General features: G+C 47.2%; 8 protein-coding genes across 8 annotated transcripts; 4 read left to right on the top strand and 4 right to left on the bottom strand.

The window, feature by feature from the left end:
- Nucleotides 1-337: 337 nt before the first annotated feature.
- Nucleotides 338-2075, top strand: BHQ10_000177 (uncharacterized protein; the record flags this gene model as incomplete). Its single annotated transcript, XM_040873842.1, has 3 exons — nucleotides 338-846; nucleotides 899-1912; nucleotides 1964-2075. 3 exons carry the CDS (start codon nucleotides 338-340, stop codon nucleotides 2073-2075), a joined length of 1635 nt encoding a protein of 544 aa, XP_040728682.1.
- Nucleotides 2076-2438: 363 nt separating this feature from the next.
- Nucleotides 2439-3464, bottom strand: BHQ10_000176 (uncharacterized protein; the record flags this gene model as incomplete). Its single annotated transcript, XM_040873831.1, has 1 exon — nucleotides 2439-3464. One exon carries the CDS (start codon nucleotides 3462-3464, stop codon nucleotides 2439-2441), a length of 1026 nt encoding a protein of 341 aa, XP_040728681.1.
- A 469-nt stretch (nucleotides 3465-3933) lies between these two features.
- Nucleotides 3934-5748, top strand: BHQ10_000175 (uncharacterized protein; the record flags this gene model as incomplete). Its single annotated transcript, XM_040873820.1, has 4 exons — nucleotides 3934-4274; nucleotides 4329-4398; nucleotides 4449-4514; nucleotides 4561-5748. The coding sequence occupies 4 exons, from the start codon at nucleotides 3934-3936 to the stop codon at nucleotides 5746-5748; spliced, it is 1665 nt and encodes a 554-aa protein (XP_040728680.1).
- A 449-nt stretch (nucleotides 5749-6197) lies between these two features.
- Nucleotides 6198-8544, bottom strand: BHQ10_000174 (uncharacterized protein; the record flags this gene model as incomplete). The annotated part of the gene is made up of 2 exons (XM_040873809.1): nucleotides 6198-7219; nucleotides 7269-8544. 2 exons carry the CDS (start codon nucleotides 8542-8544, stop codon nucleotides 6198-6200), a joined length of 2298 nt encoding a protein of 765 aa, XP_040728679.1.
- A 3979-nt stretch (nucleotides 8545-12523) lies between these two features.
- BHQ10_000173 (uncharacterized protein) lies at nucleotides 12524-13726 on the top strand (the record flags this gene model as incomplete). The annotated part of the gene is made up of 1 exon (XM_040873798.1): nucleotides 12524-13726. The coding sequence occupies one exon, from the start codon at nucleotides 12524-12526 to the stop codon at nucleotides 13724-13726; it is 1203 nt and encodes a 400-aa protein (XP_040728678.1).
- Nucleotides 13727-15250: 1524 nt separating this feature from the next.
- BHQ10_000172 (uncharacterized protein) lies at nucleotides 15251-18450 on the bottom strand (the record flags this gene model as incomplete). The annotated part of the gene is made up of 3 exons (XM_040873787.1): nucleotides 15251-17936; nucleotides 18005-18228; nucleotides 18292-18450. 3 exons carry the CDS (start codon nucleotides 18448-18450, stop codon nucleotides 15251-15253), a joined length of 3069 nt encoding a protein of 1022 aa, XP_040728677.1.
- A 3518-nt stretch (nucleotides 18451-21968) lies between these two features.
- Nucleotides 21969-23585, top strand: BHQ10_000171 (uncharacterized protein; the record flags this gene model as incomplete). The annotated part of the gene is made up of 1 exon (XM_040873776.1): nucleotides 21969-23585. The coding sequence occupies one exon, from the start codon at nucleotides 21969-21971 to the stop codon at nucleotides 23583-23585; it is 1617 nt and encodes a 538-aa protein (XP_040728676.1).
- Nucleotides 23586-24012: 427 nt separating this feature from the next.
- On the bottom strand, nucleotides 24013-26978 carry BHQ10_000170 (uncharacterized protein; the record flags this gene model as incomplete). Its single annotated transcript, XM_040873765.1, has 6 exons — nucleotides 24013-24329; nucleotides 24630-25058; nucleotides 25140-25281; nucleotides 25362-26737; nucleotides 26807-26889; nucleotides 26944-26978. The coding sequence occupies 6 exons, from the start codon at nucleotides 26976-26978 to the stop codon at nucleotides 24013-24015; spliced, it is 2382 nt and encodes a 793-aa protein (XP_040728675.1).
- Between the last annotated feature and the right edge of the window lie 116 nt (nucleotides 26979-27094).

Here is a 27094-nt window from a genome sequence, read left to right as displayed (position 1 = left end):
TGGTGAGATTTTGACAAAGATCGAAACATGACGACATCGCACCAATCAGCGGCGCGATTGATAAAGGGCAAATCACGTGACCCGCTTGCTATTATCTTGCAGGATCGCTCTACAATCGACAGACATATTCATTAATGGCAACCATCATCCTAACATAATCATATTTTCAATGCGTCGTGCTGTTTCCCAAGGTCTACAGGCCTTCCGTACTGTTCGCTATAGTACACCATGGAGAACCGGCGGTAGGCGATCCTCCCGCGCCTACTTCTCCAGTGGACAGGCTCTCGCTCTTCACAAGAGACAAACACCGTACATACCAGCTTCACTTCATGCCTCCATGCACGTCCGAAACTTTTCGCTCGCTTTTCTCTCGACTCTTGTTGCCTCGGGCGCTTGGTATGCGTACAAGGGGACACAGCAACAGTCCTCGTTCTTGAATGGCACCACCAATCTTCAATCGCGAGGAATAGCGGATACGACAACGGAGACGGCAACTGGGGAAGCCACCACTTCTACCCGCCGGGCTTTGCTAGTTGAGAACGATCAGTTTTACACTGCGGTGCTGTCTGGTGATCAGCCTATTGCTAAACAATCGGACGACTCAGATAGGAGGGTACTCGAGATGTTGACACCGGAGCAAGCCACGCAAAAGCTGCGTAAGAACGATGAATCCTATCTAGTCAGCCGCGGACGAGGTGTTGTTCGATATGATATTACGCAAGTGCCGAGTAACTCGCCTATTGAAGACGATCATGCAGAGAAGATTGTCGAGGTTCCACTGGCTACAACGCAAGATGGATCCGCTAACAGTGACTGGATGTTTTGGGGTGTGTTTGATGGTCACTCGTAAGTCTACTTCCCGGTTTATATATCCATTAACTTGCTAATATGCTTGAAGTGGTTGGACGACATCCGCCAAACTGCGAAACGTCCTCATTTCCTATGTCGCTCGCGAACTCAACACTACCTACAAGGCCGCGGCTACAGATCCCTCGATCAAGACCCCTTCACCGGAAGCTATCGACAACGCGATAAAACAAGGATTCGTCCGCTTGGATAATGATATCGTTTATGACAGTGTCGACAAGGTCATGAAATCCAATTCCCGCCGTGTCGCCGCTGAAATTCTAGCACCCGCTCTCTCTGGATCATGCGCATTGCTCGCTTTCTACGACTCTCAATCTCAGGACTTGCGTATCGCAGTCGCTGGGGACTCACGAGCTGTCTTGGGTCGCCGCGGACCCAGCGGTAAATGGGTCGCAACCGCCCTGTCAGAAGATCAGACAGGTGGAACACCATCCGAGATTGAGCGTCTTCAAAAGGAACACCCTGGCGAACAATACGTTGTGCGAAACGGCAGAATTCTAGGACAACTCGAACCCAGTCGCTCATTTGGCGACGCGTTCTACAAGTGGACGAGAGAAACACAGGACAAGATTAAGAGCCGCTTCTTTGGACGTACACCTCATCCGATGCTCAAGACGCCTCCATATGTCACTGCCGAGCCCATCATTACCCGAACCAAGATCGATCCCAAGCAAGGCGACTTTGTTGTGCTAGCAACTGATGGTTTGTGGGAGATGTTGACCAACGAGGAAGTCGTGGGACTTGTAGGCCAGTGGCTCGAAACCCAACGCGTCGGAGATAGTGGAAATCGTTCGTGGTTGCAAGGTCTTTTCGGGTCTTCTGAGACCAAGCAACTGCCAGTCGAAAAAGCTACCGAAACGAAGACCGCGGGACAACGACCACCGATTCGTCAACAGCAGTACGACATTTCCGGAGCTGCGCAGCGATTTGTGGTTGAAGATAAGAATGCCGCTACTCATTTGGTGCGCAATGCTATGGGAGGAAAGGATAGAGATATGGTGTCGGCTTTGTTGACGCTCCCCAGCCCATACTCAAGACGCTATCGGTGAGTTTTATCTTCTGTTACATTACTTCAAGCCTTACTGACTGATTCAAGGGACGATATTACCGTGGAAGTCATCTTTTTCGGCGAAAGCGCGAATGATGGCAGCGTCACCATCAACAAAGAAGCTACCGCATCAGCCGAGTCAGCCAAACCAAAGCTATGATGCTGATACAATTGAGCTATGTATTCCAATTCTTCCATATTTCTGCTTTGTGGTTGGGGGTTCCAATGCCTCGACAAGAATAATGGGTCAGGCGAAAGGTTGCAATCATCAAATCTTGTTCTAGTTATATTGATGGCGTTTGGCGGGTTAATCTTCTAGGTGTTATCCCACATAGTAATGTACATGATGTGATTGATATGAGCTCGAGTATTCACATGTTTTTCGAACTGAAATGTCTAGAATGAAACTTCTGGACCAACTTTTAAAGTATGAGATGCACGGCGTTCGTTGTATAGTCTGGTCGAATTCCCCTTTAAGACTTGTTACAGCATAGCGTCTGGTGATAATGGTATATTGCTCTGCTCATTTTCTTGCAAGTAGAGCCTTGGTTGGCGGTGGCGTCTCTCCAGGCTTCAACGCACGGACATGCATCCTAGGCAAAGCCTCAAGCGGCTTGTTCACAAACAAGAAACGATCATAGAACTTGTTCTGTAGCATTGCCGTATTCGTACTGACGATCCAGTACAGCATCATGCCGGCAGGCATACCTGACATCCAGGCAGAGAAGGCAATGTAAGGCGCCAAGATCATCAGAAATTTCTTCATCCCGATAAGCGCCGTAGAAAAATACATTTGCAAATCTCTTTTATCCGATGCTTCTGCTGCAGTCGAGGTTGGGAAGCCTAAGCTCACGTTTGTCAAAATGGTTAGACCGAGCATAGCGGGCAAAGCCCCCGTGGGATCTCCAGCCAACAAATCCGGGAACCATAATGCACCCTCGGTGGCCAACGAGGGTTCCACGCCCGGTAACTCGAAGCTAGGGACACCATCCTTGCTCGACATGGGAACCAGATACCGTAGAAGGCCCATATTGATACCACATATATTCCTGATACCTTCCATAAAAAACAACCAAATGGGCATCTGCACCCAGGTTATGAGGGAATACCAGCGAGAAACGCCCCATTCCTTGCGAATGGCAGCAGTCTTTTCATTCATTTGCTTGTATAATCTTTTAGACGCTTCATCGGATTTCATTTGTATTCTTGCCTCGACTTCTTCCGCTCTCATAGCATCTTGGTGATGTTTTACACAGCATTGTATAATAGGCTTTATGTCCTCCTCGCGACGCCGGCGGATACGGAACCAGATTAGTAGAGGGGTCATGCACATGCGCACACCGAAGGCGGCGAGGGGGATTGACGCTACCCATGGCAGGCCGGTGTATGCGTGAACGCTGTGAAGGCAGCTAGTAGCGGCTATAATGGCTTCTGGGATGAAGGCTGCCGGTCGAGTCGCATGGAAGTTGCGGACGCGTTGTGAGAGGATTGTTCGGGGGCTCACTGGTCGTCGAAGTTGAGACCATCGAGGTTTAAGGAGCGGCCGCATGTCGACTCGTTGTTGATTAGGAGTTCATTGATCAGCCAGGAAGAGCTGCAGCCGAAGCAGCAGGCGTGTGGTCAACTGCCCAGGTCGATGGTCAGTCGGTCGTGTGTTGGGCAAGTCAATTGATGTCGATAGAAGTGGTCTAGAGGCGCTCTAAACATAAAAGACAAAAGGTTTATAGTCGGTGGAGCCGCGTGGGGAAGGAGGTTTGGTTCATTTGCTGCGGCGGCTATCACGTGCCGCCGATAAGGCTGATTATGGTAATGTGTCCTGGTCAGTTGGCAAAGCAACTGATCCAGACGTTCTTTATTCCTTCTTCAACAAGAGATAGATACAGAGCTAAGTCTTCTCATATTCCTGGCTGAGAAAGACGAAATACGAATATGGAGTAAACCTCATACTCTGGATTCACCCCCGGGACACTGCGTCACTCATAGAGCCAAACAAACAAGCAAGCGAGGAATAAAAAAACATGGCATCCCTCACCACCATCGCCATCATCACGCTTCTGGTCCCACTCGTCACTTTCTTCCTCATTCCGGCTGCAGTGGGCTATATCCTTAAACTCGCTCTCCGCAGCCTAGGCTGGTCCTTGAAGAATAAAACCAATGCACGCAGGGAATTGATTCTGTCGCAAGTGCGCATTGAGGAAGAGCGTTATCTAGAGGCTGCTAAATCGGCGGCATCGTCTTCGGCAGGTCCGGAAGATGATGATTGGGAGAAGGTGGATGGCACTGTGCCGAGTGTCGCTGGGAATGGGAAGCCGATAGGCGAGGACTGGGAGGGGATTATGGGGTTCTTTCATCCGTTCTGGTAAGTTTCTTTCATTACATTTAAGAATATCTTGCTTACTAAATGATACTGTAGTAACGCCGGAGGTGGTGGTGAACGTGTCCTCTGGGCTGCAGTAAAAGCCACGCAGGAACGATGGCCGAAGGTTTGTTCATCATTCGGTTTTGTAGGTCTATCCACTAACTGAATCAACAGGCCGTATGCGCCATATATACTGGCGACCATGAAGTCACCAAAGCAGCCATGCTCGAAAGGGTTGAGGTTAGTCTACATTCTTTTCAAGGTGAACGAGTCTGACAGGCATTAGACCCGCTTCAATATCAAATTACACGCCCCAACAGTAGTCTTACTCTATCTCTCTACACGCAAATACGTCCAGAGCAGCATGTACCCCCACTTCACCCTCCTAGGTCAATCTCTAGGCTCTTTGATCGTGGCCTTTGACGCCTTCAATCTTCTGGTGCCTGACATTTTCATCGACACCATCGGCTACGCTTTTACCATTGCACTCTCAAAATACCTTTTTCCATCAGTGCCGACTGGGGCCTATGTGCACTACCCCACTATATCCACCGATATGCTAACCTCCCTTGATGACAACACGGGGATCAAAGGCCTCAATTCCGGTGCTGGGACTGGATGGAAGGGTATGGCCAAAAAGCAATATTGGCGCCTCTTTGCCCGTCTGTACGGCTGGGTGGGCAGTAAAGCGGACGTTGTCATGACAAACTCATCCTGGACATCGGCTCATATCAACTCCCTCTGGGGCCCAGCACGCCGCAACAAGAAATTGGCTTGCAAAGATGCGTCGGTCGTGTTTCCGCCAACAGCCGTCTCGGATATCAAGTCTGCTATTGACGTGAACGACTCAACTGAAGCAAGCCGTGAGCCTAGTATACTATACATTGCACAATTCCGCCCAGAGAAGAACCACGCGCTCATCCTCCGCGCCTTCGCACGCTTCATCCACAACCGCAAGAAATCACCATCATCAGCGACAGAGCCAAAACTGATTCTGATAGGCTCAGTGCGCCACTCCAGCCACGACGAAACGCACATTTACCACCTCCGCCTCCTAGCGCACGAACTCCAAATCCGCGACCAAACGACTTTCATCTGCGACGCAAGCTGGCCGACCATCCTATCGCACCTCCGCACGTCATCCATAGGCACAAACGCAATGTGGAATGAACACTTCGGCATCGGCGTAGTCGAGTACCAAGCCGCCGGCCTGATTAGCGTAGTGCACGACTCGGGCGGTCCGCGAGAAGATATCGTCATCAATCTAGATGGAAAGGGGGAAACGGGGTTCAGAGCGTCGACAGAAGAGGAATTCGCGGCTGGGTTTGAGGATGCGTTGTCGCTGCCGGCGGCGGAGAAAGTGGGCATGAGATTGAGGGCGAGGGAGTCGGCGATGAGGTTCACGGAAGAGGAGTTTGCGAGAAAATGGATTGCGGAGGTTGGGAAGTTGGTTGACCTTCGACGGAGGAAGTAGTTTTATTTCTTTTTCTACGTATGTGCCCTAGCTTAGTTTTCATCTTCGTTCGTAATGTTCGTTATCGAGGTAGGCTACCTGATCTTGTATTATTCATTTAGAATTGATATCTGCATAGAACGAATCGATTATGCAAGCTGACATTTGAATTGCCAAGGGTATTTCTGTTAATCTGTAAGAACTATCCCAAATTTGTCACGAACTACACCTGTGGTGCTCAAAACAAGAAAATTGCAGATAACACCCAAATTCCATGTCCCAGCCATCTTATGTTTCTCCCTATCAAATTCAAACAAGATTAGACTTGAATGCAGCAAGATGAATATCATAAGTCGTAAAGCGAAGGTAACAAACGCCATAACCCGCTCTATAAAGTGTAATGACCAATTGGCAGAAAAGAAAATCCAAAAGAACAAAATACCTGAAGCAAAAGGGTATTGATGATGGTATTATTGATTCCATTCCTGTCCCGTATAGTTCGGATCTGTCGCTTCCAGTCCGAAATTCGGTGATGAGTTGGGATGACTACCACTACCACCGTATATGGCGCCTTGACCTGACGCGCCTGTGAAACTACTTATACTCAAGTCGTCGTCGTCGAAGCCGAATTCTCCCCCTGAGCTTGCGTCGAAGCTGTTTCGGGCGCTCATATCACTGACATCGTCGCCTGTGGTGGCGATTTGATCCCATTGCAGGTTCTGAAGGGCGGGATACTGGGCTAGTAGTGCTGCTGGAAGAGTGAATCCTTGGCCATTATCAAGACCAGGGACCATCATCGGTTGTGGGACGGGTTGGAGATGTTGTTGCTGCGCTTGTTGTTCCATGAAAACTCGGTTTCGTTCAATAGCCTCTTCGTCCAACAACGCCTTGATACAAGCCCGTCCGGCTTCTGATCGGAAGTGGCGACCTAAAGCATCCGCTCGAGCAAAGCGTCGTCCACAACCCCATTGACCGCCAGAAGCAAGATCGCCGCGACATACGAATTTCTTCTCGCCCGAATGCAGACCTTCGTGTCGCTTTCGATCGTGTTGACGGGCAAATGCTTTTCCGCACACAGTACAAACAAAGGGCCGCTCATCCGTGTGGGTTCGAAGATGAGACCGCAGGTTATATGCACGCGTAAATCTCTTAGGACAGAGGTTGCATTGGAATGTAGCAGGATGTTTCTGGGTCCTCTTTGATTCACCAGGCGTGGCACCTGGTCGTTGCGGGTCGGCTAGATCAAGGATAACCTTGCGCTCAATGGAAGATGTAGACTGTCGACGTATCGACGATCTGGATGCCGGCGACACGCCTCGCGAGCCTGGATTGCTGCGCGATCCTCCCATAGGGTCAAAGGGCGAAAGAGACCGCCCAGGTGAACCTACTGCCGGATCCAAACTGCTTGTTGACGAGACGGACTGTGAATGGGGTCGAGCGATTGGCGTAGGTCGTCCAAAAGGGTCCGATTTACTTCGGCCACGAGATCCTCCTAGCACATGTAAGTCTTGTGAAACCATTAGAGAAAAGGGTAAACTTACTCGAAGGCGGAGACAAAGCATCAAAATCGTTTTCACCTCCTGGACCAAAACTAGGCACTCTTGAAGGAGGCGCAAACTCCACATTAATCGACGGAGGTGGCACCATATTGCTCATCTGGTTCGGATCAAGACCTGACATATCCGTCACCTGCATACCAGCAAGCATTGCATCATCCGGCTGTCCTACGTAGATGTCTTGAGAAAGCGCAGGGAACTGAGTCATATTCTGCTGTCCACTCAACATGAATGCGTCACTGTTAATATCTTGAGACGGAATTTGCGGTGAGACGTAAGGGCTATGATGAGGACTCAACCCCTGCTGCTGTTGCTCTGAAAGCGTGAAACTATCCATCGCCAACGTATTGTCATAAAGCACAGGATCGTTTTGCGCTCCTAGAGATGGCGAGGTGCCTTCCAAAGCATCGAATGACTCATGATGCCCGGCATACGGCGAATGATGGGATACAGACGACACATCTGAATGTTCCGAAGGGGCACGGCGATGACTCTGAAAAGAGGGGTTCTCTAGCATGTTCTGCCACTCTTGTGTCTGGTTATGATTAGACATGTATGCCGCACTCATCGGGTCTAGAGAAGCGCTTCGAGAATGTGCTGGCGAGTAGAAAGGCCCGGACGAAATGGGCGGTGAAGTATGACTATTGCCAGGGGAAGAGTGATGTTCAGGCGACAGTAGATTATGAGGCGATCCCATCGGGCCCATATCCCCTTGACCCATCAACTGAGCATTTTGTGCATTATGTTGTTGTTGTTGTTGCTGCTGCTGCTGCTGCTGGTCCAACAACAAAGACGTATCAAAAGTCGGTTGCATGCCCGTATTATCACCGGCCACGGCATACTGCGTGAAATCATAATCATTCGTATTCGGATTTATTAAATTCGAATAGCTTGCGTCTTGGAGAGTCGCCGACGGATCCAACTGATCCTGAAACGTCGCCGCAAAGGAAGAAGCGAACTGATCGTTTTGCGCGGCGAGGTTGTCGTGTTGTTGGGCGGAGGTAGTGGCAGATAGGAAGTTGTTATAGAGATCGGGATTATTCAAGTCGGGCGCAAGCGACGACGGCGGCGGCGCTGCTGTGTATGCGAGATTTGGCTGGTAGCCCGTTCCTGCTGTAGAAGCATCTAGCATGAGCCCCGCGGCAGAAGGGTTCTGATATGGCGAGTGCTGGCCGTGATGCGGTGATGGGCTGACATTGCGGCTATGCACGCTCGCGGACGGGGAGCGACCGCGATTGGCATATTGGCCATGGCTCTCCATGGCTCAATTGAGTTGTGCGTAAATGAGAAAGAAGAAAAAATTGGAGAAAGGGAATTCAAAATCAAGGCTGTGCTCTGTCTCTTGAAACTGGCGCATGAAGATATATAAGGAAGTGAGCGCGGTGTTGTTCGTTCCCTGACTAAAAGTAAAGTGTGAGGGGCAGGAGCCGAGAACACGAGGGAACAACTACCTAACCCTCCCTTGGAGAAAGTGTGGCTGCGGCGGACAGACAGGGAGAAAACGGCGTGATAGATAAGCTTTGGGTCACGGGCTGGACCCTTTGAAGCGAGGATTTGTCAAGGGTCGTGCCGGAAAGAGGACGTGAGACGAGCGAGATGGACAGAAACGGGCAAGAGTCGAGAAAATGCCTTGCGATCAGCCTTAGGCTGCCCACATGCAATACGCTATAGAGAGGTTCCTAGTATTGGTGGGGATCAGCCGCACCGACTAGGCAGAGAGCAGTTAGGTACGTGGGAGACTGTCCAGGAGTTGAGATGAACAGTGAACAGCAAGACGAGCGATGACTGGTCGGCGGTGTGATTGTGGTGCTGGTCACTTACTGACTCGTAACTAGTATATTATGAGTAGTAGTTGCGATGAAGTCTCAAAGAGCGGGCGTGCCTTGAGACCTAACATATCAGGCATCAATTTAACAACTGATTCGCTGAGGTCACCACTCTAACAGCCAATCACCGCCCGTCCTCTCAGTTTCCTCATTATCCTCATACCTACTGATTAGTTATGACTATGTTACTACGTGGTAGTTCACTGCTCGTGCCCAAGCAGCATCAAAAGGAACGTCACTCTGCAATATGATCCTCCGATACAAAGTCGAAAAGAGGCTAGTGCAGTCTCCATAATCCCACGTCGCGCATAGCTCAGCCACACTCCCTCCAAGCCCTAGATTCACTAGATCCATCGTGAAACAGGCGTTTCGATTGAAGAATGGGCCAGGAATGGTTCATTTTCCGTATTCGAATGGAGAATAATAAATAAGAATCCTGCTGCCTACGCATGCCATATCATTCCATGGATGTCCGGAGCTCTTTGATTGCCGAGTCAATTTCATAGCTAGCTGATTTAAAATACGTAACTTATATATTTCCTAGTTATTAATATCCTTTTTTTATTTTACCACGGGCTTGGAAAAGCTGTAAATCCGGGTGCCATATTCCCACAGAGGCAGAAAACAGATTCGTAGGGTTCAGTCTATGGATAATGTGAAGTCTAGATTTGACGCTGATGGGTTGATCCTGGTTCTACCATGTAGAAGGAATAAGATAGGATATACCAACCAGCATATTCTCATATCAGGAAATTTGGATTTCTCCAGACTTGAAAATTTCGAAGTTCTAGTTCTAGAGAAATCTGACTTTGAGTCATTTCTTAATTGATCCACATGATCCCGACTTTGATTTCAATTCAATTTTCAATAAAGACACACCCAACTTTGACCTCGATCCATTTCCCCATATAAACACAAGTGACTCCAACTAAGGATTTGAGGCAGATGCAAGTCAGATGCAAATGGCTGCAAGGATGGTCCCATTTGCCTTGTCTCGTGTCTCGAGGCAGACCTTCACATTGGCAGAGCGAGACGACTTCTGAAAAAAAAAAAACATAATCCAGATACCTTCCCAGAGAAAAGAAATAAGGTATGGTTCACTCCTCTGGAGAAAATAATCAATCAGCACTAGTCATGTCTGAAAAACCTAAGTTGGAACATTTGTAAAACCAAGGCACACCCCATAGACGGTATTATCGTGCAACGAATATATCCGGTGGGAAATTGCTATAGTCAGTATAGAAGTATACTGACCTTCTAAAACGATTAAACATCATTCCTTAGACCTTTAGGTAAAATCTCCCGACTTGGCAACTCGATCAAACTATGTAGTGTCTCTGTTAATACGTCCGGTTCAGACGCAAGCTAGAGATAGTGAAGATCATAAAGCCCAACACTGGCATATATGAGTCAACAGTCAGTCTTGCTAGGTAGAGCAACTCTTCATCAACAGACTTTTCATAATTAGCGCTGTACTGTTTGTCTTGAGTCAATTTACGCCACACCCTCAGTGTCCTATATATATCTTGTATCTGGCCCCCCAAATCATCGAGAGTCAATAATCTTCTGTGAACATTTGATTCGAGTAGTAAAGGCAGGCACCTTAATCTGGGACAAGAGAAATTTATTGATAGAGCTAGATAACATGTTCATTTAGAAGCATTTATCGGTAGAGTATTGTGGTGTCCATGAACGCGGCGGACCTTCCTATTTGAATAATCTTCGTTCCCAAATAGTTCTAAAGATGCTATTATAAAATAAAACCGTCAATCTATAGTAATGACTCCAAGTCCTGGGATATCTCACATTGCCACTGCACAAAGCCAATTGAACTGGTTGTCCATCAAATTGTACGACTTGTGCCTGCTGCTCAGAACTTCAGTATCTCATGGTTCAAGGAATGATAAATGATTGATAGCAATAGTCTTGGTCAGCGGCGGTTATGGAACCGTGCAGAAGTACATAGTAAACCCTTTATGTTACTTGGGAGTCAAAGTCAAAGCCTTTGCCTGGAATGAAAAGAAAATATACCGTGCGGTCCTCGAATTACCAAACATAGAGCTGGCGCAAGGTCAAGTTGTTTTAACCCAGGTTAGCAAGACTGGGTAAGATCAGCGTTAGATTTCTGAGACTAGGTTTGGCTTGATAATTGGAGCCAACCTGAAACAAAGGTCAGGTTGAGTTCAGGTTGGTCTAGGACTGAGCCCAACCCTAATATGCTATGCCACCTCGAACCAGGTAGGGCTTCATATTGGCCTTCAAGGGATTTCAATCAGTTCCTGCTTAGGATCATATTCAGCCTGGTAGATCATAAAGTGATACAACTCGAAAAAAAAAACAAGCCCATACTTTGTAGGTAATATTTACCAAGGTACAGTGATTAAACAACAGCCAATTACTTAGCTAGTCACTATCGAATAGTCTGCCCCCTTCGCCAGTCCCTACTTTAATAACAGTGAACTCGTTAACACATTGCGATGAGAAGCTGATTCATGTCCGTCTTCCAGTAGTATAGTAAGATACTCAATCAGCTGATCAAGGCCAAGCATATATATGCGGCTCAGCTCGATTATCATACTTAGGTCCATTATATCCCCGCATTAATAGATATTGACCCCACAATTTCGACTTTATACTCACAACATAAGAAATCAACACCGTATCGAATAAGACCTTGCAACGTTGCCAGTGACAAAGCAGTGAATATGAGGGAGGAATATCCACATCATTGACCCGCTGCACTCAAACCCCCGCAACGAGGAGACCATCTTCGTCCCCGTCGTTTCATGCGATGGAGTTCTGAACAAATATATCGGCATTCTGATCGACAAATTTACCGAGTCGTCATGTGTCAAACGCAATGGACTCCATCCAAATATTGAGCTCAAGAGCATTACCGTCGGTAAATTAGAGTCTGTTTGAAAATCAGTTCAATGTGTTTTCCCGAATTCGTTCGACCGCCACGGGCTTCATATAAAGGATGTTTATGGCATAAACTGAGACAAGTGCGGATTATCGCTCTGGATTTCGGTGATCAACGCCCCAGTATCGTCAACAGATATACGGCCAAATTCCTAATGACTTAACTCGTATTTTCGAGCAGTCTACTGCATGGTGAAGCCTCCGAACATTTTTATCTTACCGCCGATCAAGCACCATACCCCTCTTTGATCCTGAGATAATATGACGGCATATAGGTTACATCACAGTTATTTTAAACGATAGTCAAATGATCGGTTAAAAAGATGTGAGATTGAATTACCCGAATTTGAGTGAAGATATCGCTCCTTCATAGTGTGCTTCCGAAACAGTATAAAGCCTGCTTCAGTGGCTAGCAGTTGAATCGACACCAACTCAAACATCGTTTCTTCAAAACGCAAGGGATACTTGTATAGTCTCAGAAAAAGATTCAATATGACGTCCAAACATAGTTTCGAACGAGCCGGCATACTTGCGTTGGGCCTTGTTGCTACAAGCTCTTTTGTTGCCGCCGGCCCTTGTGACATCTACTCTTCAGGTGGCACACCCTGTGTTGCCGCTCACAGTACTACTCGTGCACTCTACGATGCTTATAGTGGCCCGCTGTACCAAGTGATACGAAATTCTGATAGCAGCAAGACTGATATCTCCCCATTGGCCGCCGGCGGCGTTGCAAATTCTGCCGCGCAAGACTCCTTCTGTTCAGGAACAACTTGCCTCATATCTATCATCTACGACCAATCTGGAAAGGGCAATCATCTCACTCAAGCTCCGAAAGGCGGTTGGAGTGGACCTGGACCAAATGGTTCAGACAACTTATCCACCGCGACCAGCGCTCCAATCTACCTGAACGGACAAAAGGCGTACGGTGTGTTTATTGCACCTGGTGACGGCTACCGTAACGATAAAACCTCTGGCATAGCTACTGGCGATGCAGCTGAAGGAATGTACGCCATCTTTGACGGAACACACTACAACGGTGGTTGTTGCTTCGACTACGGTAATGCTGAAACCAGTGGTACTGATACAGGCGCTGGTCATATGGAGGCTATCTACTTTGGTGACTGTAATGTCTGGGGTACTGGTTCTGGATCAGGTCCATGGATTATGGCTGATTTGGAGAATGGTCTCTTCTCCGGTTATAACGCCAAGCAAAATACCAATGATGCATCCATCACTTGGCGATTTGTCACTGCAGTTGTGAAGGGTGAGCCAAACAATTGGGCAATCCGTGGTGGCAATGCCCAATCTGGTTCTCTCTCGACATACTACAGTGGCATACGCCCATCAGGCTACAATCCAATGCACAAAGAAGGCGCCATTATCCTCGGCACGGGTGGTGACAACAGTAACGGTGCTCAAGGCACTTTTTACGAGGGCGTGATGACTTCTGGCTACCCTTCTGATTCAACTGAGAATTCCGTTCAAGCCAATATCGTTGCCGCTGGTTATTCCACATCCCCTGGTAGCCACACAACAACTTCCACCACCCTTATCACCACTACTACCACCCCAGTATCTGGAGCCGGTCAAACACACTGGGGCCAATGTGGAGGTAGCGGATACTCCGGTCCAACGAGCTGTGTTGCACCATACGCTTGCACAACCGCTAACCCTTATTACGCTCAGTGTCTCTAAGAGATAGCCATCATTCGTTTGATCTTCTGGACGCAGGGGAGTTGATTGTTGAGAATATTACGTTGGATCAATCAACTAGATCAAAAATAAACGCGCATACTAGATAATCTAGTATGGTAAGATATAGCTAGCAACGAGGATCACATATTGTGTAGAGCCAAGGAGGAGGACGATGTCTCAAGATTATACTATCAAGAGAAAGTTAACATAGCCTCTCATAACTCAAACAATCAGATATCTCTAAGATAGGAATGAATGAGAGTCATAACTATTTAAGGAAGATTCTTCCGTACGAAATTATTTCATGGTTTGGTAGAGTTTCTGGGCTTGTTTATAGAGGCAGGCTGTAAGGCTGTGAAATGAATGGTGTTGCAGGCTTGATAATCGATAAATCCCAGATGATTTGGTGAATCAATTCATCATGTTATATCATGTGCTTCGTGCATTCTCAGCTTCCCTGATACGCTCCTCCTATAACTCCAACTTGCTCTTTAGATACCCTTGTATCTCTTCTATACCCATTTCCTGTCTCAGGGGGCCGCTGAACAGATCCCTCACTCTGTGACCGATTAGCCCACATTCACCGCTCTCTCCAGCATTTTGTTAAGAGTGTCTTTTTCTTGCTAGAGGCCACTCCCTGTAATATGGAACACGCATCTCCAGTGCTAACCAACGTCCCCGGCAAGACAACACCCAGTTCACTCGCGGTACTGAGCAGTTTCTCCCTTGTATTTCTATGGATAGCTCTGCATGATTGACATGTATCCTGGCCTCCAAAATGTTCTCCCACCTCAAAAAATACCTGCAAATATACACATAGAGCCTTCAACGTGCTCTGCGCTGAGTCTGTCACGCGTGTGTATTCCAGCATAGCTATAAACTTGTATCGCTGCACATCTAGACGTATGGAACAGTTACTTCTGGGAGGGCAAGGGCCGTGAGGGTCATCGTTGTAATGTGTAAAATCCTTTTCCTCCGTGGGTCGATGACCAGGTATAATTGGGAGTACATTTCTAAACCACGCCTAATACGTGCCCAGCAGAGACACGTCCTGGCAATTGAGAATCTAAGCGCAAGAATTAAGGATGTCCCTCACAATGTATTAGGGTTTCCGGAGGGAACCTTCTTGAACTAGAACATAGCCTAGCTGGTGTTGATATTGCCTTCAATTTATTGTGGATTATACGGCAAGATGGCCGAGCGGTCTAAGGCGTATGTAACCCTTTGATAGCATTATCATAATTATGATTGTTATTAACAATCACTTAGGCTAGTTTTAGGTTCTCACACCTGTGTGAACAATTCACTAGTCCGAAAGGGCGGTTAGTAAACCTCTCGTACACGTTGAAGTTGAACAACATACTGATTAATCTTCAGTGGGTTCGAATCCCACTCTTGTCAAAAATTTCCTTTTTTTTTTTTTTGCTAATTTCTTGACACAAGATATCTGTGATTGATGTACTGCCTGCATTCTCATTTCTCTATCTCAGTTCTCTAGACGATGTGCGAAGCAATTTGACAACTCTATTCATCACCCTCTGCCTGACTGTTCTTGGCCCACTTGAGTCGTTCTCTCTCCGTGAGACTGTTATCTGTAAAGTCTCCTGGCGAACGGAACCTTTTCAACACTGGATCCTTGCTATAAGTAAACACAAACCGCCGAGGCTCATTAGCTGTTATGATCTGCTCCAAAGACATTCCCCACAACCAATCACAAAACGTATTGCAGACGTATGGTGCTTTCCAATACTTTGGTCCTTGTACCAGATACCTCTCGAAGCTTTGACCACTGTTCAGCTTTCCCGTGACCTTTATTGCTAAACGTGAAGCCGGATCAGAATCTCGAGCTGTCTTAGCAAAAATCTTCGGGTGTCGAATTCCTGGTGGACTGAATTCCGCTTGGACAACGAAGCCTTCGGTTTGGTTCACATCCTGCTGTTCGAAGGACAATACAAGGCACGTCCAGTGGTCAATGCGATAAAGATTTTTCCGCTTTTCATAACCAGCGTACCAGTGGCCATCTCCAAGTAGTTCTTTGCGGATGAGCTTGGTACTTTTCCGGTTATTGTAGGATTGCTTAGTGACTCTTTCGGTTTCCTGTTTCGTGATCGGTATAACTTCGGCCAGAAGAGGCTCTCTGTTCTTGTCAAAAAGGTGCTGCTGCACTTCAGTGCATTTCAGTACCTCAGATAGCTCTTCAACTGTCAGATCCTCGGTCTCGTCATCACCACCAATTAAGCTCTCGAATTCCTCGAAGACTAGTGGATCATCAACAACTGTTCCTGGGGGGTATTTATTTGAGGCTAAGGCCTCCTCAAATGTATCACCTGCCACCGAAGCCTGCCGTCCTGAGTTCTTGGTTCGCTTGGGAGCAGCGGTACTGTCTTGTCTATTGTTTGAATCACCGAATATATCCACTTCGCTAGGAATTGAAGTCTGAGTGGACGTTGGATAATTTTTCCGAATGCTATCTTGGGAGAGTCGCCTTGTGTCAAGAGTATCCTGTGCTGAATCTTTCGGAGTACGACTGGTATACTTAATTCCAGTGATAAGTGTGTACAGTCTTTTGCTTTCAGTAATGATGTCCTTCGAGAAAAGAGGCGCATAATTGTCGGGTCCGCCTACAAGCTTAGGCCTTGCCGTCCTGATCTTCTCGGTTGGCTTTCTTGGAAGTGTGCAAAGGAGCAAAAATAGTCCTTTCGATAATGAGCCCGCTAACTTCTCCCACCGCAAAATTTGGTCATCTGACTTGAGACCTTTTAGAGCCAGCCACGTCCTTATCTTGACATCAAGGTCGGATATCGTCATCGGCTCGATAGTCCCGCTCCTCTCAGCGTGGTGACGCAGAATAATGAGACGGCTGACCTGATGGCACATGAGAGCATGGTTGCGAACATTTGTCGTCTTGGTAATGCTCGTTATGAATGCCAAAACGTCCGACCACTCCCTGAGCGAATTCAAATCTCCGTAACGCCACCCGTCATGTATGTAATCGATGCATATGTAGAGCCTCTTGACCGTCAGTGAGTTGTTGATTACTTCAGACTCAACATATGCCTCAAGTTCACTGTACTGAAGCTGGATCGTGATTTTGTTTCCTCTGGTTTCCGGATTCAAGCATACATTTTTCGCATTCTCGCCGCAGAGCATGATCACTCTCATATTTGAACTTTGGATAAAGGTCGTATGGAATTGTGCAAGCGCAATGCGATAAGTGTCTGGCCATGAGTCACGGGTTGAGATGAATCGCGGCGAGAAACATTGCTGTAGGTCGGCGGTCCAAATGGATGCCTTATCAGCCGTCAAATAGCATTGAATAAATGTGTCTGGAACAGCACATATGTTATTATTTATGTTCGCACTATCCGTGGGCTTGTCGACAACACAACGGTCCAATACCACTCCTATCCGTGTCTTATTCGGGTCGCCAAATGGCGCGACCAATGGAGGACACTCGCTTGATAAACCCAAAGAAGCTTTGATATTATCAAGCAAAACTTTGATATCGACATCTGTCACAATACCGGTGTTTGTATCCAAGTCAACTGACTGGGTTGACATCGCAGTCGTTGATAGCGCTTTGAGCAGGGCCGAGCGGTGATCATCCCCTGACCAGATCCGAAGGTTTGCTTCTTGCTTTTGTTGATGCTCTGTAGCTCGAGTCCGGTTCGATTGTCTCATTTGTTCTCTGACAATTGGAAAACTATTGATATGAGGATCCTGTGATGCAGAACAATGATTGACATATAAACCGCGTTCCTCTCCACTTATGAAGAAATCTTGGAAGAGAGGGGGCAGGACATTCAACCCAAGAGTGCAAGTGCTATTGTCGTCAAAGAATGTGTTTATGACAGCTTGTGGCAGGGTTTGGAAAGCGTAGCACATCACCATTTCTAAGATATTACTTAGCATGCTGACTGCAATACGTGCGTTTCGATCCGCAAGCAGTTGCGGAGGCAGGCTCCACAGACGAATGAAGTTTGAGTGCCGGCAGCCATTGCCCATAAGAATGAAATAATAGTGCAATGTATCCTGCTTCTTCCTCCTGACTGCCGCTAGGTGTTGATGGAGCCTAATGCCCGGTTCTTCACTCTGACCGACGTATGAGCGCCAGAATCCCGGCTTGTTATTGTCTGTGACATAATCGCAATACCCACTTTGTTGTTGCCACTGTTCAAATGGCCCTTGCTTTTCTCTGATATCATCAAGCCTGGTGAAGATAGTAGATGGTAAGATATACAGTCTCAGGAAGTTTCAATCTCGAGTTTTGGAACGTACATTGGCAAGGAAATTTCTTGATCTTGGAGACCCAGTATCTCTGGAGCAATGCTCTCCATGGCGGATTGCACCACTGCTTCAATGCCGCCATGAATAGCAATGAGTTGCGAGTATTTAGAGAACCGCTGGTCCTTCCAATGGTCTTTCGATAATTTTTCAACAAGAGTGGTAATTATTTCACGAAATCGAGGTACTATGATCTGTGGTTGGAAGGATAATGATGTCTGAAGCTGTCATCAATCAACGTGAATGATGTACTCCATGATATAAAGGGTGACAAGTCCTACCTTGTGCTGAACTTCTGGCTCGTCGTGATGCAGAAGACTCGACCCAGAAGCTGGTTTTGAGGTCCCTGCTGGCGTCTCAATTTTTGCCTCCGAAGGCTCTTCGGTCGAATGGTTGACCGTTGTCGAGAATTTTCTTCTCTTTTTGGGGTCAACAATCATCAAAGAAAAAGAGGATACGCTTGGACCTGATATTGTACCTTTTGTTTTGGGTGTGGTGCTTGAGTTTTCGCAGGCATCACCAGCCCTGGAGACACAGCCCTCGCGGGTCTCTTCATAGGATTCTGGATGAAAGTCGCACCCGAATTCTTGTGACGACAGTTTTCAGATTTGTGGCCTGTCTTAAAACAGATCTCACACTCCTTCTGACAATTTCTAGCTATGTGGCCCATTCCACCGCACACGTAACACTCGACGGTGGGACATTGGTAGCTTCTGTGTCCGATTTGCTTGCAACGAAAACAGTGGTTTCTGGGACAGTCTTTTGTGTGGTGTGTATTGACCTCGTGACATATTTTACATTCAAATTGTGACGCGTAGAAGACCATTTTGACTGGAGTGACTGGGTGGATGAGGATGATGGAGATAATTGACGAAGGCTGTTGACCTAAATTAGGTCAGAGGTCTATTGACAATGGTTAACAAAAAGCTCTTATGCGGATTAGGCACCGCTCGTTTCTTGCCAAATACAGCAATCATGAGGGCTACAAACCTGTCGGTATCGCTCGGTCTCAGAATATGAAGCAAGGTTTGGTGCTAGGGTACCTAGGCAGTTGTAAGCCTACGGGGCTGAGCTGATAAATATGGATAAATTGCCTCCTTTTGACGACTGATTCCCAAGATAGTAGCAGGCAAAAGCAGGCTGTATATAAGCCTATGTAGAGACCATTGTAATCCATGCTCAACAATGCAGTGATATCCGTATGCTAAAACTAAGACAGTAGCTTACATAGACAGACAAAGATCAGTGAAATTATTTCTCTATTTAACAATGCAGTGATATCTATATATTAAAACTAAGACAGTGGTATATACAGACAGACAAAGATTAGTAAAGTTATTTTTCTGTTCAATAATATAGTGATATCTATATATTAAAACTAAGACAGTAGCCCATACAGACGGACAAAGATTAGTGAAGTTATTTCTCTGTTTAACAATGCAGTGATATCTATATATTAAAACTAAGACAGTAGCATATACAGACAGACAAAGATCAGTGAAGTTATTTCTCTATTCAACAATGTAGTGATATCTATATGTTAAAACTAAGACAGTAGCCTATACAGACGGACAAAGATTGGTGAAGTTATTTCTCTGTTCAACAATGTAGTGATATCCATACGTTAAAACTAAGACAGTAGCCCATACAGACAGACAAAGATCGGTGAAGCTATTTCTAGACCCTGAAGCACATCCAACTAAGTACTCTAGAGATTCCTTTTGGCATTGTAACACGTTCACCATTCCTCCGGCTATCTCCAGAGGGATTTCTTAGACAATCCAGGCTCCGTAGGACTTCTTCATGTTACTGGGTGCCTTTTCATCCCTGAGCCTCGTCCAAAAGACGTCCTTCCAAAATCACCTATTTTTAAAGCAAGCAGGCATTCAAGTATTCATTAGTCGGATATCCTACAAAGTCTTAACGATAGAGAATACTATCAAGATTGGAGCGAAAAGAGCCGGCTGGATCTATTGAGAATCAGACTGTCGGAATGTGAGCAATATCTCACTCCGCTTGGCCAATCTAGAAGATATGACTATCATAATATATAAACGCTCTTATACGTACATACAACGCTTTGAGTGCTTTACAATACCCCTCAAAAATTTTACAACCCTTTGTTATATATGATTCAGAGGTTGTATTTAGCTTCATATCTTTACCCACCTAGTCTCCAGTAATAAAGCATTGTGTCTATCGTTAGGATGGGTATACCAGTACGACCATGGGAAAGAGGCTTTACCTGGCTGTAAGTATGGCCATCCTTCCCCCATTTGGGAACTAAAACCAGTATCCAATTTGAAGTTATTTGTGACACTTTGCTCATTCCTAAACTCTAGGGCAGCTCTATCGACGTAGAACTAAGCATATAGAAAGAAAAGAAGAATGAAGGTTCTGTGCGAGAGCTCGCTAAGGCCCTCTCACCGCGTAGGCCTTCCTGGCGGTGCCTAATGGGAAGGCATGACAACAAAGGGATGGTCCGTCGCAAATAGCTCTTAGGGCTTAGGGCTCAGGAGTCGCGTCATGGCATCACAAAGGGCTGAGCCTGGCTCGCAAGAAGTACGGCCGTCACACTATTTAGCCATATTGATTAGTCCATCCTTGTAGGCTTGTTGAATTAGCCTTACACCAATCCCGGTCAAATGCCCCGGGACCGTGTAGAATCAACACAGACTACTTTCTTAATCGGGACTTATGAAACGAAGTCAGGTAGGAAAGTGATTGCACAGCAAATATATAAGCATATAACTAATACTAATTAAATAATCAGTAGCTAATTATACTTAGTGAGCAGAAATACAGACCAAAATTTAGTTACATAATAACACTTTGCCAAAACCTGGCTTTGTAGACCGAGATACCCATCAATGTTGTTGTTCACAAGATACATTTTGATCGGAAAAGTTCAAGGCAGGATCGCTACTACCACCTACTGTCTGTTAACAGTCAATATGTTCCGGATGAATAGTAGTAGGGGCGCGTGGCGGAAGGATCTACCAGTAAAGGAAACACGCAGAAAGAGAAGTGTTATTTCGCCATACTTTTTATTTTCAGCATTCTGGGTTACCGAAACCCAAGTCTACTTGACATTGTAACCCTAAGCCCAGCACCGGTTTTCTGGTTTCTATCCAGTAAAGATGATTTATTTTGGGTGTCTAATTGATTCTGAACGACCTTATGTCTGTTGGCTTAGTTATAAAATACATAGCGTAGCTTTGGTGAGGACTCCAACCTGGACTTCATTATCCTAGGATGCCGAAACCCAGTCACAAGTATGACCAACCAGAAATTAAGAACTACTCAGTTCTCTATTACGCCTACTGGGAAATCAATATGAATAGTATCGATTGGGGAATATGATGGGTGTTTCGAATCATCTACTACCGATTGTGAGGCAAAAAATAACATTAAAGCAAGATAAGTAAATCAACCTGCCTATTTGTGAAAAGCCTCCTCGAAACCCTAAAGAGGGCAAATTATTACCCCATCGGAAGAGGCAGAAACTAAAGCCCATTAAACTTTCCGGCGGGGGACTTTATAGCCCCTAGACCTAAGAGGAGAAATGAGGCTAAATGAAGGACACGGCCAATCATTTTGATGATTTCTGATCATTTGCCCATCTCTACATAGTAGTTGATCTTCCGGACAATGTGGTTTAGGAGCGTCCAGGGTTCTTTCCGAGCTCCAATGGCCCATGAATGCGGGGTGAAACGGGGTCGAATGTATTTCCCCAACCGGGAGTTGAGATTTTACGAGTACATGCCTCTATATATATACATATATTCCATAGACAAACCGACTGTCAAGTGATATCGACCTCAACTCGAGTACTAATTTCTCACAACCCTACAACGGGCTTGGCATTCCATGCTATCCTGACTTTCTTCTTTTCTTTCTTAGTCAAAACCGCCGCCCTCTAATCTTGTCGATATACTTTCCCCCGGCCTAATCTACTATGAGGCCCGGAAACGAGAAAGACCATGGCCCTGTGGCACACGTGGAGAACGCACCTACAGATGAGCCACTTAAATCGGATGAGCTTGCGAAGGAGGCAGCTCATGAGGAACATCAATTGACACTCGCGAGCGCACTGCGCAAATATCCCAAGGCGGTCATATGGTCAATCCTCCTCTCCACCTCAATCATCATGGAAGGCTACGATATCGTTCTTATGTCCTCCTTTTTCGCCCAACCAGCCTTCTCCCGACGATATGGCCAGTACATCCCTAGCAGCGACAGCTATCAGATCACTGCGTCCTGGCAGAATGGTCTCAGCAACGCCGTCTCTGTAGGTACCATCATTGGCGCCTTCGCCAATGGATATTTTACCCATCATTTGGGCTACCGCAAGGTGTTACTGGCCAGTCTGGCCGCGATAACCGGCTTTATCTTCATTCCTTTCTTTGCACCAAACCTGCCCGTGCTTCTGGTCGGCGAATTCCTCTGCGGCATTCCATGGGGGGTTTTCGCGACGATGGCACCAGCATATGCCTCAGAGATTTGTCCCATGGCCTTACGCGGTTACCTCACCGTATATGTGAACCTTTGCTGGGCCATTGGTCAGCTTATCTCAGCCGGAGTGCAATCTGCGTTCAATGGAAGCAGCACTGAATGGGGATACCGCGTGCCCTTTGCCATCCAGTGGGCGTGGCCAATTCCATTGTTCTTAATTTTGTATTTTGCTCCTGAGTCGCCCTGGTACTTCGTCAGACGCGGGGATTATGTCGCGGCTGAAAAGAGTATGATCCGGCTTGGCTACTCCAGCTCTAGCGGCGAGGTCAAACAAAACCTGGCGATGATGATTCACACCGATGAGCTAGAGAAGCAGGTCAGCGAAGGCACAAGCTATTGGGACTGTTTCCGAGGGGTTGATCTGCGTCGTACCGAAATTGTGTGTTTGGTGTTTGCCGCACAGCCGTTCTGTGGCTCCGCTATGGGGGGAACACCTACATACTTCTTTGTGCAAGCCGGTTTACCGACTTCAATCTCATTCAAGATGTCAGTGGGCGGACTCGGGCTTGCTTCTGTCGGAACAATCATCTCCTGGTATCTCTTGCACGCCTTTGGTCGCCGTACTCTGTACTTATGGGGCCTCGGCCTTCTTACTATAGTCTTAATGGTTGTTGGTTTCGTGTCAGTTGGGGCTGGGAATTCCGTGGGTGGGAACTATGCCCAAGCCACGATGATGCTCATCTGGCTTCTCGTCTACTATCTCACTGTGGGCCCAATCTGCTACGCAATCATCAGTGAAACCTCTTCCACACGCCTCCGGAGCAAGTCTGTTTGTCTGTCTCGAATTACATACTACATCGCCCAGATTATCTGCAATGTCGTCAATCCGTACATGCTCAACCCCACCGCAGGAAACTGGAAAGGCAAGACTGGATTCTTCTGGGCTGGTTGGGCATTCGTGTTTTTCATTTGGACCTATTTCCGCCTACCTGAGACGAAAGGTAAGACATTTGAGGAATTGGATATCTTATTTGCTAGGAAGATTTCAGCTCGAAACTTCGCCAAGTATCGCGTTGATGCCTACACCGTGGGCGACGCAGCTCTTTCCAAGGTGGAATGAGTGTCTCAAAGTCTGGACGAAATGTCAATTCATATGATAATTTTGCAATCTCCTTGCATTTCTCCGAGTTCTTCATAACATGATTTATATATGTAGTCTAAATTGATTATGCTTTCATTGCGTTGACTTGCGAACTACCAAACTGCCTACACCTTCCAAATTGTATGGGTAACACAAGCTGTGAAAGCCTTGCCCTTCTTAGCGGAACGCGATATATGTCACAATATCGTCGAGAGCTAGAAGCGAAACCGGGAATAAATTAGGTGTCTCGAGAAGCATTCCGCTTAAGAAGATTCTACCACTCTCTTTGATGCACAAAGCTGGAAGTCTCAAGAACCCCTTCGAACGTTATTAAGGTATTATGTAACTGGAATTGTAAGAATGATAAAGCCGCTCAGTTTTTTGAAAAATCATGAGACTTAGTTATTCAACTCGCTTCAATTAGACACCGTATTGTGGCTGCCCATGTTTGCTGGATACCCCAAGTTTGGAAGTTGGTATTCCCGCTCGCGCTGCTTGCGCTGTTTCTCCCTGAGTACTTCTCCCCTGCGAGTAAGTAAAATCCTTGTTTGAGGATTTTTATTGGCGCACCATCACTGGTAATATCTCCAACCCCTTTCAGTTGAGCGGACACCTTGTTCCCCATGCGGATGTACATCTGTACAAGTTCGTCATCCAGAGGTCGGTCGAGATATATCAAACGCGGCTCGGCATCCGATTGATCGGTTCCAGCATAGTCTTCACCTGTGAGTGAGTGAAGGTTAGTGTTTTCATTCAGCGATGGTTGATGGTTATGACTTTCGTTCTGCTGAGTCGTACTGGATTGTGCTCTGACAGTTTGTGAAGAAAGACTATATGCCCAAAGAAGGAGTGTGGTGATATAGACACCGAATGGTTCGATAAAACTATCTGTGCTGAAGCGACGAACATGCCATAATAGAGCTCCAGCATGTATGACCGACAGCCTGGCCTTGAATTGATCTCGAATTGCCCATTGAAACACCTGGCTACGGGCATTCTCAAACCTGTCTTGGTTCGACGTACTGACAGAGAGCCCGCTGCGAGCGCGCAGCAGTGGATCTTGAGCCAGGATTTGAAATTGCATGCATGGAGCCAGGAGGATTAGTCTGGCAAGATGCAGGTAGAAGATGGTGGGCTCTTCACGGCATGATTCGGCAGCACGGCTGTTCGCGGTACAGTGTAAGACGTCCAGTGCATCACAGGCAGCGTTGCGCCACTTGATGAAGATACTGCTTGACGGTGGCCACGTCACTTGGTTTGAAGCTAGATCCGGGCTTGATATCTGTATGCTGTCGGTGGGACTCCACGACAACAATCGCATGCGACTCTGATCGGCAACCTCTGTGGTTCGCCGGTAGATAGCATGGATAAGAAGAATCTGGCTGAACTGGCTGAGCTGCGGAGGCAGCCGCTTTTCAATGTAAACCAGATCGAGCGCATCCAGAAGAGAGACTGTCAATATATTTCACCAGGTGTCAGACCCAGTAACTCGTTTCTGTCTTGCGCGGAGTCAACCCAAGATGGAGTACTTACTGGAAACACTTTCAGCAAAGGCTATATTTTCAGGTAACGGATGATCCCAGGCTATTTCAGGGCAGGGCAACCATCCCCTGATATCTCCTAGCTTCATAAGGTGGTTGCAACTCAACTCGTAGGCCACAATGGAATCTAACAGCTACAATCACCGTTAGAATACGACGGGTGTGTTCTTCGGAAAATTTTTGTTATCGTTCTTAATCTAACAAGTTCACTCACCCATATCATCATCCCGGTTCTCAGCGAGGATTGCTCCTTTACCCACTGTTGGGTGTCCTTGCCGGTACCCGGGGGAAAGACATCAGCAGAATCTGGTACTAGGCTTAGATACGAGCACCATTGCACTAAGTTGGCTCGCTCAAACATGGCATGTTGGGCAATGAAAGTCGTGCTACTATGAAGCATACAAAGCAAATGCAAAACCTTGGCCTGGATCAGGGGCAAAAACTCCTCCATTTGGTTCGCTGTTTCAAGGATATTGTTGGCAGGTACCGTTGTATTTACCGAATGTTGGAGTTGATGCAGGCGGCGTGATGAAACCTTGTCTAGTACTTGCATCAGACTGTCTTTCCACTGTAAGCCCTCCGGCGAGCGTAAATATACAGCTCCTACCCCGGCCACCGCAAGCGAAAGTATCCAATGTGGCCTCTCGTTTATGAAGGTAGCTTTGCGGAGGAAAGGGAAGGTTGGATGCAGGCGCTCGAAGTAGAGATGCACGCAGCGTCGAAAGACCTGTAAAGATGGAAGATTTAGCGATACCTGGGTCTCTTCCTCAACGCTCCGGACAATTCTGGCATGGACATCTTCGGCCATCCATTTGCTCAACGATGACGTAGTTCCATCCATGGTAGCGACAGAACCAACCGATTCTGTGGAGGGGGCGGCCGCTGTCACACCGGCTCTGTCCACAGAATCCGTGACTTGCCCATTGCGAAATCTGCTTTGAAAGGGAGCTCTCCAGGCGACACCGTCTGCATAGTATTTCCCACGCGTGGTTTCAGAGCTGTGTGATGTTTGTCCATCCATGAGTGTCTCCGGTGGCTCGTTGTCTGTAGGTTTTGGGTAGCTCGCCATCGCGGCTGCGGTCTCTACCCGCGTTTGATCGGGAGTTGACTTGTTAGTGGGAGCCCATCCCAAAGGAGGCTCCGTGCAAAGGAGCTGGGGCAGGCTGGGGTCATCTGGAACGGGGCCGGGCAACGGAAATATACCACCATCCGGGATGCCGGCAAGTTGACTGGCCCATTCCTGCAGAATGTTATCGTCGGGAGAGAGCCAATTAATTATAGACGAGTGCCGGGGGGCCAATTGATCGCTCGAAAAGACCCCATACGTTCCGGGATCGAATGTCATTCCCGTGTCGAGCAGATTACGCCCCTGGGAACCGTAAACGGGTGAATCCCTCCAAAACCCAGGGTCCTGAGCCCAGGTCTGGTTGTCTACCGGTAGGGTCGCTGATGGTTCGAGCGATGTCGTTGGCGACTTTTCGGGTTGCGAGCCCTGCGGATCAACTGTTGTATGTGCCTCTGCAACCACGTGCTCTTCGCTGCCCGTGCCTTGGTTCTCAAGCGGGATGACTCGGGGTTCACAAGGAAGCCCTTTGGATTCACATCGAGCACAGGGGTCTCCTCTCGTACAACGAACCCGACTAGTCGCACATTGCATACAGGCGGCATTTCTCTGCGTGCGACCTGTTACAATTTCCGGTTGCTGGTAGCTATGAACCCTCGTGTGGCGATTCATGACGTCCCTAATCGCGAGTAGCATTCAAAGCGAAAGTCAGCGCTGAAGAGCAGTGGTTTACCTGGGTGGTAATGGCCGGGGGATGCAGGGAGACATACAGGCGAGAAAACTCCTTTCCACAAGTATTGCATGTGAACGGTCGCTCTCTTGTATGGGTGCGAAGATGTCTGGTAAGGTGTTCTTTTCTCACAAAGACCCGCCAACAGACGTTG

Source organism: Talaromyces amestolkiae (genome assembly GCF_001896365.1).
Source record: "Talaromyces amestolkiae strain CIB chromosome Unknown scaffold1.1, whole genome shotgun sequence".
In the NCBI taxonomy this organism is placed as follows: Eukaryota; Fungi; Ascomycota; class Eurotiomycetes; order Eurotiales; family Trichocomaceae; genus Talaromyces; species Talaromyces amestolkiae.
This window is presented reverse-complemented; position numbering and strand designations above follow the sequence as displayed.